The 16,565-nt window shown below is 48.0% G+C and overlaps 2 protein-coding genes across 7 annotated transcripts in view; both read right to left on the bottom strand.

Moving 5' to 3' along the window:
- Nucleotides 1–11,155, bottom strand: part of RUFY3 (RUN and FYVE domain containing 3) — a 31,259-nt gene extending 20,104 nt beyond the window's left edge. The window contains exon 1 of one of the 6 annotated variants that reach the window (XM_036381608.2): nucleotides 10,888–11,155. In XM_036381608.2, coding sequence (XP_036237501.1) covers nucleotides 10,888–11,095 — 208 coding nt within the window. In that variant the 5' untranslated portion in view covers nucleotides 11,096–11,155. Of the gene's footprint in view, nucleotides 1–5,141; nucleotides 5,902–10,887 lie in introns of those variants that run through there. The other 5 variants (XM_036381603.2, XM_036381605.2, XM_036381607.2 and 2 more) reach the window with 5 other exon arrangements.
- Nucleotides 11,156–14,641: 3,486 nt separating this feature from the next.
- On the bottom strand, nucleotides 14,642–16,283 carry UTP3 (UTP3 small subunit processome component). The gene has a single exon (XM_036381602.2). It carries the CDS (start codon nucleotides 16,280–16,282, stop codon nucleotides 14,705–14,707), a length of 1,578 nt encoding a protein of 525 aa, XP_036237495.1. The 5' UTR covers nucleotide 16,283; the 3' UTR covers nucleotides 14,642–14,704.
- Between the last annotated feature and the right edge of the window lie 282 nt (nucleotides 16,284–16,565).

Raw genomic sequence — 16,565 nt, 5'->3', positions numbered from 1 at the left:
TTTGTGTGTAGCCATGGACAGAACCATGTTTCCTTGTGATACAGGGACTGCATTCTAGGGGGAGGCAATGCCTCAGGACCAAGAGGGTTCGGTGTGGGTACCCCATGGCCCCAGGGGGTGAAAATTATGGGGCGGACAGATGTCCCAAAGTTGAGACTGTGCCTTTTTGTACTGGGACGAAGCATCCTTAAAAGTCAACCCTAGAAGCAGCTCTGGTCCGTGTTCAGTGGTGAGAGCGCTGGACATTAAAGGAAGAGGCCACCATTGGCACAAGAAGGACTCCTTCTCCTCTTGATGAACTGAGGATTGAGTATTCTGAAGGGTGGTACCGGACCGAGAGTCAATGATTTGGGGGATGCATTGTATTGGGAATTTGGTGGGGAGGAGGAGGAGATGTATTTGTTAAGTTTTCATTTTCCTTGTTTCTTTTTTTCCTTTCCCTTGTAGTTTAGTTAATAAATTCTTCTTTATTTCTAAGTGGGAGCCTGCTTTGCTTATTCCCGGTCACATCTCACAGCAGAAAGCAGGGAGAGGGTATTCTCATGGGGGCACTGGCATCGTGCCAGCGTCAAACCATGACAACCCCCTGCCTCCGTCCCTTGCATGGGCAGGGACACCTTCCCCTATTCCAGGTTGCTCTAAGTCCCAACCTGGCCTTGGACACTTCCTGGGATGAGGAAGCCACAGCTTCTCTGGGAAACCCATGCCAGGGCCTCACCACCCTCACAGGGAAGAGTTTGTTCCATCAGGAAAAAAAGGTCACATGTTTTTCAATAGGTCAGGACTTCTAAAATTATTTTTAAGTACAGAAATTTTAAACAAACTCATTGGGAGAGACTGAGCCATCAGTAAAATAACCTAAAAAAACCCAAGGCGTCAGTTTTGGGAAATGAAAACTGAACTTGATACAGAAAGTCCTTAGTGATGCTGCCCAGTCAGCCCTGCTGCTGGGAAAGCCTTGGCCCAAATCTGGACAAATATTCCTTTATTATGAAAGGGGAACCTCTGGTAGCATTACTACACTTGAATTGCATTCTGATATTCTTTACCTTAGGAATATATTGAATAGCAAATAAAGACGCCAAGGAGAAAATTAGGTAGATGCTGTCCATGTTATGGGAGGTACAGAACTAATTATTTCAGGTTAGGTTTGCCAACATGATGGATCACCAATTGTTGACAAAGAAAAGGGATGTGCAAAGGGTTTCAGCATCATACTCTTAACACCCTGCAAGCCCAAAATTGGGGAAGTCACCAGGCTGTCTGCAGCCTGGAATGCCAGGAACCATCTACTCAGGACAAAAAAAACATTTATTTTAAAACCCCCTGCATAAACATTCCATCTCTAAATAAACACATATACACAGAGAGCCTTGCCTACAGAAGAAAAGAGCAGTCTAAGATCGGCCAGAAATCAGAAGGAAATAAAAGGAAATAAAGAAGCACAGACAATTTGGAAATTCCCAGTCCACTCTCCATTACACCTATGGGACAAATAAACAGCCATGTACATCACGTGAAGTCACAGCTTAATCCCACCCTAAGTCTTACTCCCATCCCCACATGATTACCATCAAATAATCACCTGATTTCTCTATGTTGCTGCTGTGTGCAGCTGTATGGAATGTTTCTGCACAACCAGCCTGTTTTCAGAGGGAAACACATGACTAACTGCTATGGGAAATTTCTCATCCTATGTTAGTCCTTGACAGTTTACACCAAGAAAATAAAAACCCAAACCCTTGGGGTTTTTCCCCCATCTTTCACTTCCCAGTTCAGCTGACACCCAACTGGTTTCCCTGCAGCACTTGTGACTCACCACCTCTGAGGGATATAATCCTGCCCCAAGCTCCCCAGCTCTGACTCCAGTTAGACTGACACAGCTTAAAAGAGCAAAGAAAATAAGTCTTAAGAGTAATTTCTGCATTGAAGTCTGGATTACATGACCTAACTGCTATTCCCAAGATTTATAACCACAAACACGTTGTAATTCATCTAACTTGCATTTACTGACTTCACATTTCTTCTGTTAAATCAGGTCTCCAGCTCCTTCAAACTTCTCATCTATTTAGGGGTTTCTATCACTAGATGTGTTTTAAGAGGCTTTTGCAAATATAGAGTCATTTCATGTGGGTTTTTGTCCACACCTGAAAGGACCCTGCCACTCCCAGTACAATTCAGATTTATTTTCTAATGGGAAAGGCCCAAAGCACTGAAAAATCCCACCTCTCCCATGACTTTACTGTTCCTATTCCACTCTACTGCAGAAACCCTAAACCCAGGTTAACTGTTGCCAGTTTGCACAACAAAAGCATTATCAGTAAGGTTATGCTGCTTCCCTACATCATTTTGAGGTACGAAAAACACTTGGATGGAAAATGGAAAAAAAAGACTAAATCCGACTGATGATTCAATAATCAGTGCAACAGATTAATGGGCAGAAGGTTTTAAGAAGAACACTTGCTTTTCCTGAAGAGGTCCGTAACTCCTTGTCACGGCATTCTATACAAGCACATGCCAGAAACTAAAACTTTTAAATTACCGGTCAAAAAAGAAGAAAAAATCTGACCTTAGCTTCTGCCCTATAGAAAAGATAATTTCATCTTCGCATATTATAAATTCTAATTCCAATTGCTGCTCTTAGTGCAAATAGAGAAGGATTAATAAAGAGAGGAATACTGTAATTCCTCAAAGTTCTCTCAAGTTAGCACACATATTCCTTCTGGATGCTACTACAAGGTGATCTCATGAGGACTTAAATTTCCACAGCTCTTATTGTGAAGCTTCTCATGATTATTCAAGATAGAAATTTAATATCCAGTTAAACAGCCTAAAAAAAGGCCATTTTGTATAACTTCTCCCCACAGCTGAGAGCAGTGTTCAATGCCATCCATACACACACTCTGTTCAACGTGAAACAGAATTATAGTCCAGGTGGTTTTTACCTCCATCCCTTAAGCTGCCTCCAGGACCATCACACGCACTGCAAGCAAACAAAGTTAACAACCACCAATGTCACATTTAATTCTGAGGGGCCTGCAGAGGACAGTAAGGTTCTGAGAGTCTTATTAAGATCACAGCCTGTTTAAAAAAATGAGTTCTTTCTCTAATCCAAGCAGCTTTACAGTAAGCAGCAGAATCTGCTTATTTTCATATGCCCACAGAATTGCTTCAATCAACTGAAAAAGCATATTAATTGCTTTTATTATTAAATTGAGTGGCCATGCTACAGGTTATATGGAACAAACCCAGGTGCAAGCAACTCAGTACCTGCTGCTTGTTTTTAAATTGAAGAAAAGTTTTGCTTAGCTGTTCTCAAGCTCCAGCTCTGTGCAGACTGGAATTGTTGTGACTGAAGGCAGGATGGTTGCTCGAGGGCTGGGGGGCACAGCAGATCACAGGGTGAAGAGAGGCCAGGGACAAAACTCTCCAGAAGCAGCAAGAGCTGAGGGACAGCAAATGGAAGGCTTCAAATCTTAATCCAACAAGCTCTTTGATTTGGTACTTAGTGCAACATATATTTTATATCTCTTGATTTCTAAGGAGAAAACTGTTCCTCTTTGTTACGCCTTTGGAAGAATTCCACAGCTTGTTTTTTCGTTCTTCATAATGCCTACCTTTGCATATCAGTTTTGTTTTTGGAGACACTCCCAGGGACGTGAGCCCACACTCCTGTCCCCCTGACCTGTGCACACCCTGCAGACACAGCAGCAGTGCTGATGCAGGAGCACCAGACCCAACACTGGGATACAGCTGTGTCAGCTTTCCTATTGTCAACGCTCTTCCTGACCTTCTCTATTCAAAATACAGCTTGGAACCAAATACACTCCCAAACAGCCAACCAGCAACCTTCATTTACCAGGAAGGTTGTTACAGTGCTGCTCTTTTGTATTTATTTTTGATACATGAATTAAATAATATGGTAATGAAATGAGCAAATGCTGATTTCTAACCCCCTTCTGGTATTCACTGAAGAGTGACTGTAATTACACCTCAAAAAACACGGGAGTTAAGACCAAGGAAGGTCTCAGTGTAACACACAAGAACATGGGAATTGGAAGACAACTGAATTCCTGTTCATCCAGTACTCACCTCCCTGAACCCCTGGGATATGCTTCAGAGGGAATGCTAAATTTCTCCCTTGGAAACCTCTGTCTGGTATCCCACTGCGTGACTAAGTACTTGGCAAGCCAAATCCAAACCCAAGGGCTACTGTCACTGAAAGCAGCTGTCAAATGGAAATTAAATTATCCCTTGCAAATTTATTTTAAAGCTTAAATCCCCACCACAATTTCACTTGCCTTATTCAGCAAGACAATATAAGACACTGCCGGACTTAACCAGGCAGCATCAAACGGGCCAAGCCAGACTGCTTGGCGGAGTGGCATTTCAGGAGTTACTGGAAAAGGGTCAGGCATGAGAAGCTGGGGCCTCCTTGCTCTAAAACCAAAAGGTTCATCTAGCAAGGGCACCTGCAGAAACTCATCACCTCCTCTTCTTCCCCACTTATTTATTGGCAGAGCACTGCACAGATATCCTCTCATGCTTTTAGTACTCAGTGCATTCAATCCTCGTCCTGCTACTAAACTGTTTATCAACTCAAAATCCTTTTTCCAGGGGAAAGCAAGATGTGCTACATCCCCACGTTTCAGGCTTCCAAGCCATTACAAACAGCAGCACGCTCATCAGAGGTGAGCTGGGGCACTGTGATGCCATCGTCACCTGAAAATGGGCACCGCTACGTAATCGCTGGGGCTTTCCAAAAAACTCCCCACGACCGGGGCACATGCTGCGGTGGTGCCACTGTGCTCCTCCGGTACCAGCCGGCTGCTCACTAACACAGCTATCAGCCCCGGGTTAAGGGCAGAATCATGATTAAATGGTCTCACCGAGCACACACCACGGTTTTCTTCCTTCCTGAGATAGACAAACCTGATACAGCTAAAAAGAGAATGCATCACCAATCTGCCTTAAAGGGCTGGGTTACAAATTCGGAGGGCAATCTGAAGCAGCAGTTTGGCTCTCTGCTCCAGGCTCCGCAGGCAGGACACGAGCTTGTGGTCCCGGAGACGCCCCCTCCCAAGCGGTGCAGCGCCGGAACAAAGCCGGCCCGGGGCTCCCGGGGCACAGCCGGACCGTACCTTCGTGGGTAGGCTCGGGGTCGGGTGTCAGCGAGATGTCATCCAGCTCGCGCAAGCACAGCCACTCTCCATCCATGGACACGCGGAATTTGCAAAGATAGATGGTCTCCATGGCAGCCTGAGTGATCTTGTCTGTGGTGGGGGTTGGCATGTCGCTTTGAGGCGTCAGAGCAGACATGATGACTCAGCTGGTACAACAACAACGGGGGCAAAATAAGGACTAAAAACAAAACCTTTCTGAAGAAGAAAATCGGAAATACCTTGCGATTAAAGGACAGATTGCTCAGGATCACAGAGGCTGCTCTGGCCTTTTCATAGATCAAGCAAGGTAAAAACGCTGCTCCTTCCCGCTTAGCTCTGCCTCCCTCCTTTCCACCGACTGCCGTTGTCTCCAGCTATGCTAGAGGCTATTGATCCTCAGCATCCACAAAAACCTGGCTTCTCCACCAGAGGCAGCAGGGAAAAACAAGTAAAAAATAAAAAGAAAAAAAAAATAAAGAGGCAGCAGAATCAAAAAACAGTGTCTTCCTCTGGTGATGACCCGAGAAAAAAAAACAAAGGACGAGCGGAGAGGCAGTGTCCCGGTGGCCGAGCTGCGAGCGCTGCTCCCGTCTCCCGGCGCAGCTCGGGCAGCGAGTGCCGCCGGGATTGGCTGTGCGCAGGGAGCAGGGTGGCGACCAAAATGGCTGACTAATGAACTGAGCTGGAAATCCAGGCTCATGTGATCGCCTGCGATTCCCAGGATGCTGCCGAGACGCTGCTGATGCGGGGCCGGCAGTCAGGCGCTCCTGGGCATAGCAACTCCTGGCCGGGCTGTGCCAGCCCGCTGGGGAGCGAGCGCAGCACCGCCGCACCCCCATCCATCGCCCCCGGAATACAAAGGAGCAGCGCCAGCAATACAAAGGCACATTTGTATTCCGCTCACATCCCTGCATGCCACTACAGGAATTCAATCGGCACCTTTGTTTTCACGGGAGGTGTGCGAGACGCAGTTTGGGTTTTATTCGCTGTACCATCTTCTCAAGGGGCACCTTGGAGCTAGAATTTCCCACGTTCAAAAAAATGTTAGGATGGATTTATTGTCTCAGGGTAACAGGAAGGAAAAAATGATCTGGCTCTAAGCGCTCCAGTGACTGAGGATGAAGCTCTTTTAGCAGGGCATGTGCACATGGAAGGACAATAAAGGAGAACACCACAAACACCGTGACCCAAATCTTATACTTGAAAAATCTCCCCTGAAAATCATGCCGCTCAGGTGAGGCTGACAAAGAAATATTATTACTCAGCAGGAAGAGAAACAGGCCTCTGGACTCTCAACAATAATATAATTATAGTATTTTATAATAACAGCACTGCATTCCCTGTCCCTTCCTGACTGGCTGAATCTCACCTGTGTCCCCAACCCACAGGGTCCTGGTGCTGGGGGACAAGAGGTCCCAAGTCACCAGACTGGCTTCTCATTCCCAAGGTCGCTACAGTGTCACCACCCACTTCAACAAAGCTATCAGGCACTAATAAATGAGCTTATCCGACATCATTCCTGTGTGGCTCCTATGTATTTGGGGAGAGCAGATGTGTAACACCCATCTGAAATGGACAGTCAGCGTTGGAGAAGGCTGGCACCAGAACAATATATTGATAACACATGCCCAGCGTACAGGACCTTGATTACTCTCCCTGCTTTTTGTTTCCCTAAGAAATACTCAGAGGCAAGCACATGTTTCTTGGGGATGTGAAATGCCAAAACAGATTGCTGGATACAGAATTCAGCATGCCAATGCAGACAGCTGTAAGGAGAAAAGGGCACCATCATGTACATAAAACTGGGCAAGAGGATTAAGAGCTGCTATTTTTGACTGGCAAGAGGAAGCAGTTACTTTTGGTGAAAACTTCCTGCTCAGTGCAGCACATTTTGACTCAGCAGCTCTTTCCCCATTAGGCCAAACCCAAGCAAGCACCAGGCAGCCTGTTCTGCCAGCGACACAAAGGGCAATTATCACACAGAAAACAAGAATTACTATTGTTTCTTCTCCCCAAGAGAACAGAGTTCATAAAGCGTGCTGACAGCATCTTAACTCCTATATTTATACACCCTTTCAGCAGTCACAGCCTCTAGCTGCAGCATCCATATCGCAGCACCCCAAATTGTTAACACAGTGACAGGGCCATGTACCAACTGCTACAGAACAGCTGCTGGCCCTGGCTAACCCTTGGACAGGGTCTAAACAAACTGCACACGCTCAAAACAAACCCTTTAGAATCAACAAAGCACCATAAGCTACTGCTCACGCTATTATCCAACACATCTCACTACAGACAGTTTAATTTCTTTGTTTTCAAAGCAATTAGAAATGCCAACAGCACTGGGTGTAACCCTGCAGCTCCCATTTCACAAGGGTCTTCAGCTGAACTCAGCACAGGCAAGTGCCCCACACATCAGGATCACAGGGAAGGTCTGCTAAAAAATCAGGAACCATTCAACTTCCACTGGTTTGCTTTTAACATGCAGAAAGAACAGAAGCCAGTAATTCCCTTCCAGCTGAAGGGAAGTTCTATTTTCAGGCTCCTTTATGCAATGATCCTGCTGCAAGTACTCCACAGAGATATTTAAAGTACTAGGAAAATGTTCCTTAACTTTGACTTATTTCCAAAGACCAAAAATACCCCCAAAAAACCCAAACAGGAACTGTTTAACTTATGACTTTTTATCACCCCCTGAAAACCACAAGACAAGCTTTTCCCTATCCCCATCCTGCACCCCAAAGTGATTAAATGCAGCAAACCATCTCATGAAGAAGCAAAAGAAAGGTATCAAATATAATGTTCCCATAAAACCTTTCATACAACTACCAGGCAACTCAAGGGCACCTGGTAAGACTCCATCAGGGTTCCAGGATGGTCATGGACACAGGAAAACCCCAATCACAGATAAATGCAGAGGAGGTTATTCAGGATGAACCACTTTCTCCATCTCAAACCAGTCAGGCAGCCTTGACTGGTCCTACAAACCCTCCTGTGAGCTACACTTTGGCACAAGCTCTTAAAGGCTTTGGCTAGATTGCAAAACACAGCAGGGGTCTGCCAAAACATTTTTAAGATTAAAGAATCACACACTGACTGCATTGGAATTTTCAGACCAACCACCTGAGCACAAAGCACTCCCTCAGCCACCAGTATTTGGGAGGTCAGCTGTACTGCAAAGTATTTGGAGTTTCAAAGCTGAATGAATTAGAATAATCTACACAAAGAAACCCAAACAAATTGCCAAACCACCCTCAGGACCTCCAGGGCGCATCTTTGGGTGCACTTCTATTTTCAGGGCCTGCACAGGAGCAACCTGTGCTTCCATCATTAGGAGAAAGATTTCCCCCTTGCGTAGAGATTGCAAAGCAAAAAAGACAAAGCCATCTCTGACATGGAATGTAATCTAAAAAGATAAAATTAGCAACACAGCATCTACACAGCAAAGTCTGCTTCTGACGCCTCTGCCAGGACAGATATGCACATTACCTCAAATACCAGCTACTCCCAACCCTACACACTCAAACAGGAATGGGCAAAAGGAGGTTTAACAATCCAAAAACCAGTAACAATTTCTTAGTTAAGAAGTGACAATTTTTCCTTTACCTACTGTGAAACATGGAGATATTATTTAAGGATTGAAGTAACTCTCATAATTGAAGGAAAGGGAAGGAAAAGTCTACTTCAAGTATCGTCCTGGTATTGGATAGGCTTTCAGTGAGAACAAGCAAACATCTGGGGTTTGGTTTAGGGTTTTTTTAAGGACCGCCTAATCAAGTTGCTATTATTCTGTTCTAAGGTTTTGCTGCAGGTCATCATGTTTTAAGTACATCACCTTGTTCCTTCTGTCTGGAACCACCTGTAACAAGTAAGCAGGTGCTGCTTCCATGAGTTTTTGCAGTCTCCTTCCCTAAAGCAGCTCTGGCCTTCACCTGATGTTTGGAATCAGGTGAGAATACAACAGAATAGTTCAAGGATTGAGTTGTAACAGGGAAAAAAAGACTTAAAAAAAACCTCCAAAATGCTGTGAAATACTTTTTGGTGTAGTGGCCACTGCCTCCCTGTAACACTTTACAGCAGAACTGCTCCTGCTGCTCTGTGGGAACAAATGAAAGATGCTCTTAGAAATGTGAGAACTGGAAAAAAAAAAAACCAACAAACAAAAAACAAAAAAAAAAAAACACAGCAAGAAAAAAAGAAATGGTGGGGAAAAGTGATTTACTGAATTTACTGACAGAGTTTGCCCCAGAAGACAGAGTTCAAGACACCATGCAAATAGATGCTGATTCCTGCTCCCTCCAGATACGGACGGCATCAGTCAGCCCCTGAGCGAGCTGTGACACTCAATACTGCACAGGCAGCTCCACCTCCATGGCTCACAAAAACAAGGGAACTTTTATATGCATCTTGTAAAGGTTTCTCACAAAGCTTACCTGAACAATCACTGCAGAATAAGGCTGACACAGGACAAAGCATTTCTGAACCACTGAGCTTCTCCACCAAGTCCCTGTGCACAAAACTGCTCATCTCACTACTTCGGTTTCCCTACGTCCAGATAAGAGCTCCTCACAAAGTTTGAACAGCTACAATTAAATATTTTTCTCTAAGTCTTCTTTTCTACCAGAAGTAGCTCAAGCCCTTGAGTGTGTATCACAGGGTTTACTATGGGTAAAGATCTCCTGATTAGGGAAAAATAACAAGTAAAACTGAAGGTCTTGAAAGGGGCTTGTCATTCCAAACAACAATTTTACATAGAGGGACTTTGGACATAAGTTGGCAGTCACAGACAGTCCTTCATAGAGCTCAGAGCAAAGTCAGGGCATTTCACCTCCTCTTGGCATTACAGACACGGACTTCTTACCTCACTGGTTCTAGCTCTGCTGAGTAATGCCTTCAAGTACATCAGCTTCCAAAGGAGAAAAAAAACAGATACGCGCTCCAAACAAATCAGCTCCTGAGTGAGTGAATGCTCACCTGGGACAGGAGGTGACAAAGCAACGGTCAAAAGCTCAGTCACACACGCTCTGGCAGCAGCCCAGAGGATGAAGCTGCTGGTTATTTTTAGGATGGATGGAAAAGAGAAGATCTCTTCTGTATGCACCCATGTGTGTATTTCTTATTTGATTTTAAAACACACCCAAGTACTTCAGAGTACTCCAGCTTCCACAAATACACCACAAGAACATCATAAAGAATCTTACAAAAGAGAATGCTATTTGTCACCCAACACACCCCACACAGCGATGCACTTCAGCCTCTTCAGGTCTCCAGCGCGCAGTGCCCTCGCCACGGATTTATTTTCCGCACCAACACCAGGAGGAAACCCGAGAGGGTGTTCCCCAGCCCCTAAACTACACCCCGCGTGGCCAGGGCAGCCTGTTGGATTTCCAAGGGCGGCACCGATACTCCTCAAAGGGCTTTCTGTGGGGCTGGTTTTGCTGAGCTGCTGGGCCAGCACGGCTCACATGCCGCCCCCCCCAACCGCCTCCCCCCGAGCCCCCCGCCCTTCCCACCGCCGGGAGCAGCCGCGTCCCCCCCGCAGCCCCAGGGGCAGGGGCAGCTTTGGGGCGGCTGCCCCGAGCCCGGGCTCGCCTGTGTCTGCGAGAGCCGCACCGCTCGGGGCAGCGGCGCTCCGGGAGGGGAGCGCCGCCCAGCGACCCCCGGCCTGCCGCCCACCCCGCCTCGATGGACGCTCCCGGCCCGGGAGCAGCCCCGTGGTACTCACGGGCTCCGTCCGGTCCCGGGTAGCTAAGCACCAGCACGGGCAGCTCGGCCCCGCCGCGGGGCGCCGGGGGTCTCCACAGCCCGGGCGGCGCGGCCGCGGCGCCGCCTCCATGGCCGGGGTAGAGGAGGAAGAACGGCGGCGAGGCAGGGCGCGCCTCCTCCTCCTCCGCCGCTGCCGCCGCCTCCCTGGGCTCGGGCTGCCGCTCCATGCCGGGGGGCAGCTCCGCTTCGGCCCCGTCCCGGGAACTTTCCGCCAGCGGCGGCAGCGCTGCCCGCTCCGCCTCCGCCATCGCCGCCCCCGCCCCGCCCCGCCCCGGCCGGGAAGCGCCACGGCCGCCCCAGCCTCCGCCCCCGGGGGCTCCCCCCGCACCGCCGGGAGCTCGGCCGGTGACAGCCGCCACCCTCTGATGGTGCAGGGGCTCTTACCCGTGAAACGAAGCCGGGGCACCATCTCCTGCCTCCCCTTGGCTTTCCCCGGCGTGAGAACTCACGGACAGCTGCGTTTTGAGATCCTGGGACAAAAGGGGACAAAGTCCAAGTATATTCTTTAGTATTACAACTGCCAAATACAGCGTGCTACTGGGAATTTCACTTGGGACAGTCTTTCAGAAGACAAGGTAATTAATGTGGATTGTGGTGCTGTCAGCAGGCAGGAAGCACATAAATCTGCCAGTTTATAAAGAACACCCAGCCTTCCGTGCACGGGGGTTAAGCTGAAACACATTGCTTTCTTTTTAATCTTTCTTTTTAAATCTCACATTAAAATTGCAAAAGCAAAACTGTAAAGGCTACTGATTCATGGAGACTAATTTTTCAGCCCTGCCCCAAGACATGCAACATGTTGCAAGTAATTGAACAGATGCCTTAATCCACTTCACAAATTGCACAGCTGAATGTTTGAATTTCTACGTGCTAACAAGAGTAAAACAATACCCAGACTGTGTGTGATGGAATACTATGGAACACAGCTAGGAAAACCCACACAGCTAGAAAAAAACTTGACAAAATCTAAAGCAGCAGCAAATGTATTTCCATGTGAGTTATTCAATATACTTTCCTTGCCCTGTATAAACAGAAATTTCAGGTGGTGATGCAGAAAGCATTGTCCTCCTCTCTGCCACTGTACTTTTCTGCCCAAGCTTCCAAAGGCAGCCAGGTTTATTCTGGATGCTTATCACCCCTCAAGGATTATGTCTTCCAGGTGCAGAAAAACAATAGCTCATACCTTGGAGCTTTCTACACTTTGCCTGTGTCAGTTTAAATATGAATCATTTATGTGCAGGTGTGGCAGGACTGACTGTCCTTTGCATTACTGTGCTCCAAGCAAGCGGGTGGAAAGGACCCAGGGCAGGTCCTTCCATTGCTGTGAGGGTGATGGAGGTGAGACAAAGCTGTTACCGGAGTGAGTCCCACCTGCTTTGGGTGCTGCTGAGGCTGCCAGTCCTCTCCAAGCAGGGCCCTGGCAAGGACAAGTGCCATCTCATGGCTGGAGCATTTCTTGGCAGTATCAGCACCTTCCCCAGAAGCAGTACTGGAAAAGGAAAAAAACAGCATTAACCAGGACTTTGATCCACTCCTTGCTTCTTTTCCTGATCACCTGTGGTCCTTGCCTGATTCCATATGTCCATTTTCTCAGGAATTTTCAAAACCTGTTCACCACCAGGAATTTCCCTTCTGCACAAAACATTACTCCAAGTATTTCCTAGTGACACTGTACAGTGTCTCCCCTCCCACAGCATTAATAATCACAGCATTCCCATGATCAGCCATACAAAAAAGCAAATGGGAATTATGTTTATGGCTTTGTCCAGTCTCTCAACTAATCAAGTGGACATAATGCCTAGTTAATCTTCATTAACCCAGGAGCTGCCATCTGTCGGCAGGGCTGGGCCGCTGACACGCAGCATTCTCTCCAGTCTTCAATCTAATCCCAGGGGGATTAGGAACGAGTCTGTAATGGCACACCAATTTGTTGTTTCCCTTATTTACTGCTCAGGTAGAAGTCACCACAATTGTGCTTGCCAGCTGCTCGGAGCTTTCCAAGGAAGCACAAAGCCAGACCCATGAAGGACCAATAGCCCTTAATTTTTGCATCAAGGGTGAAAAGTGCACAAGGAGGTTCTGTGGTAATGAGATCAGGGAGCATCTCTGCTGGCTATTTTCCACACCTCGTGTGATGCCTGTTACACAATACCATTCCTCCCCAGAAAAAGCACCTAAGCTGCTTTTTCTGCCCAGCATCTTACCCCTTATTGACCTCTTGGCACAGCCATCAGGGCAGAGCTCAGCATTATCAGTAGCAGTCTCCAACCATGATGCCAGTGGGGAGTTAAAGGTGGGGAAATTCTGCTTCCCTCCTCAGCAAGGCTGAGCAGCAAAGCTGCTCCTTCTCCCTGGGAAGAAGGAGCAGCTGACACTGTTGCTCATAGTAAGGGCAGGTGAGTAAGCACAGATCTAAGGAAACCTGTTCAGTGCACCTGAGACAGGACTGTTCCCATCTGTCCAGGTTAAGCTTACTGTGTTTCTACCTCTCCCTTCAACAAGCAGCCTGGAAAATGACCAAAATATTCTCCAGCCAGCAGTGAACAGTATGTTCCTGGGAGAAACAGGCCTGGGGTGTTAAGGTTTACACAATAACCCCAAAAAAGCATATTTCACTTTCAGAGCACAAGCAGAGCACCTACATGCTTGTATTACAGAACCTGGCCTATCACTGGATCAAGAGCACACAGTTGTCTCCTGGCTTCCCCCAGGCCCATCACAGACACAAAACACCCCCATAAGATGCAACTGTGTTACTAAATAAAGCAATTATTCTCCTGAAATAATTCCATATGGAAAACTAATACCTTTCAGATGGTATGGTACACAAACCAAGGCATGGGCTCCCTGAAACCTGTCCCAGACACAGGTCCAGGTTCTACCTGAGACAGTTTTTGTTAAACTTCAGAAAAATTATCACTCACTTTTCCTTCACAGCCCAGATTGGAACTGAACTGACTACTCACAGTCAGCTCCTGGCAAGCACTTCAGTGTGGGGTTAAAATGCATTCACCAAAAGGCATGGCAGTAATCAAAACACCCCTGAAGTTTGCTTGCCCACTGAAGACATAACACCTTAGCCATCTGTAAGGTGGTCCTGCAGCAATGCTTAGTCCTGTAGCAGCAGACAACATTTAACATTTATAATAGGGGAAGTTAATATGGTTATCACATATATGGCTATAAAATCCAGACAAGTCCTTGCTTTGCTTCTCACTGAATTTAGGAAGGGAAACAGTATTTCAGACCACGTGGAACTAAGTAATTTAAAAGAAGTGCCCATACTTTAGGTATTTAAGAGCTAACAAAGGTGTTAATCAGAACAAAAATCAACTACTATTAACCATGTCTCTGCAGCTCAATACAGGAAGAGGATGGATCAGAACTAGACAGCAAAACAGAGCAGGCCAGTGACAGCTGCTGAGCCCCTTTCCCAGCCCACCCTTAAGAGGTTCATCCAATCCCATCTCCTCACCAGTCCCACATGGCCCATTTAATTCCCTCTGCCTGATACATTCCTTGCAATCTCTCAAGGTTTCCTGTTTAGGGAAACTCAGCTGCATGACAAGAGAGGAAAATACCTTCAGACATGGGCGAGGTGTGGAAAGAGCCCTGTGCTACTCGGAGACAGCACCTTCTAGAAAGCCTCCTCTGAAAAAGAAAAACCAAATACCACCCCATCCCCAGTTTCCCTAAGAATAAACCCCACAACATGATGTATAAAATTTTTATTGGATGCAGTACTGCTACTTGCAGATCTGACAAAAAGATGACCATCACTTGAGCTTCCTGCTCTTTTTAACCCCGGCCCGAATGCCAGACAGTTCCCCAGCATATCTGTCCAGCTCCCTGCGCACCTCGCGGACCTGGCCCTTGCGGCGGATTTTGGCTCGCCGGAATTTCTCCCGATGCTTCACCCGGGGGTTGCGGTCAATCTTCCTCCTCTTGGGTGTGAGGCCTTTGTTCTTGATCATCTGATAGGTCACCCCTCTCTTCTTACTGGGATCCTCTCCTTCCAACACCGCTGCTTCTTCAGGCACATCCTGGTCTCCACTTCTCTTCCTCTTGAGTGCCAGCTTCTCCTCCATCATCTTGTAGTACTTTAGGGCAGCCTCCTCATCCAGCTCTGACTCATCTGACGACTCAGCAGCAGCAGTAGCCTGGCCATTAACAGGCGCAGAGGCACGTTTTGGTTTGGTTTTGTTGCCATTCATGGTGAGAAACACTGAAAACTTGTTTCCCTTCCGTAGCTTCTCTTCCTTCTTGTCATAGTAGTTCCTCAGCAGCATACGGACCTGTGGGGAAAGCTTTTGGTCTATAACAGCAAGGTCATTGATGATATTCCTGTACTCCACCAACCGCTCGATGACCGGGTGGCTGTGAACCGGCATCCTCTTGGACTTGAGAACCAGATAGAAACTGATATTGGCACAGTAGTTCAGGTAGAGATGATACTTGGTCTGCAAATAGCGGCTGCCCTTCCCCTGGGGGATGGTGCCATCTCTGACCATTTGCAGCAGCGGGTGCAACTCATCCTTGATCTCCATGAGCTTCACCTCAAAGTCCTCCATCAGCTGCAGGAGCTCTGGGGACTCCTGCTTCAGCAGCTTCATCTGGTCCTTCTTGGAAAGGGCCTGCAGATCCTTATCAATTTTCTGCCCCTTGTTATCATGGGTTTTCTGCTGCTTAGCCAGGTAGCCCTGGATCATGTCTAGACCATAATCATCCTCCCCCAAATCCTGCACCAACCGTCTCTGGATGACTTGAGCCTCCTGCTCCTCTTCCTCCTCCTCAGCATCGATTTCTTGCTGGGTCCGTTTGCCTTTGGCCTGGGCATCACTCCCATAGTCCGTGTCATAGTAGAGCTGCTTGCGCTGGCCCCAGGAGAGCTCATGAGGGAGCTTGGCTTCGGGATGGCGCTCTTCCAAGTCGCTTTCCATGGACAGGTCCCCCTCTTCATCCTCAACATCATTTTCATCTTCCTCGCCTCCTTCCTCTTCTCCGTCCTCAACATTTTCATCTTCCTCACCTTCTTCATCTTCTCCATCTTCATCCTCCTCTGCGCTGTACTCCACAAAGGGATTCCGATCCTGAATCTCATCCTCCTCCTCCTCCTCGCTGTCCTCGGGCAGCTGCAGACCCAGCACCTCCTCCTCCTCTTCCTCGCTGTCCCCGGCCTCGTCGCCGCTGTCCAGGGCGGCCATCACGGCGCGGAACTGTTCCTCATGGAAGCGCTCCACATCGTCCGCCAGCTCCTCGGGGCCGGCGCGGCCGCCGGGCACCTCGGCGGGGTCATCGTCGGGCTCGGCGGGCTCGGCCCGCGGCCGCAGGACGGTGCCGCGCCGGGTCCGCATGGCTCCTACTGCCCCCGCCGCGCTTCCCCTTCCGCTGCGTCCCTTCCGCTCTCTCCAAGCCCTTCCTGTTCCAGGGCCGCAGCGTGGGCACGCCCCCGGGAACGCGGGGGATGCCCCGCGGGGAGGTAGCGTTTCAGCCGTGGCAGCGCTCGGCAAGCAATGATGCCACGTGGGGGAAAAAAAAGATAAAAGAAAAAGCCTTTTGTTTCCTCCTCAGGGTTTTTTCTTCCTACAGAAGTCCAGCCAGTACAGCTGCTGTCTGTGCGGTCATCTTACGGCGAGG

The sequence above is a fragment of the Molothrus ater genome, chromosome 4, assembly GCF_012460135.2.
Source record: "Molothrus ater isolate BHLD 08-10-18 breed brown headed cowbird chromosome 4, BPBGC_Mater_1.1, whole genome shotgun sequence".
Taxonomy (NCBI): Eukaryota; Metazoa; Chordata; class Aves; order Passeriformes; family Icteridae; genus Molothrus; species Molothrus ater.
The sequence above is the reverse complement of the archived record's forward strand: the minus strand, read 5'-3'. Positions and strand labels throughout refer to the sequence as shown.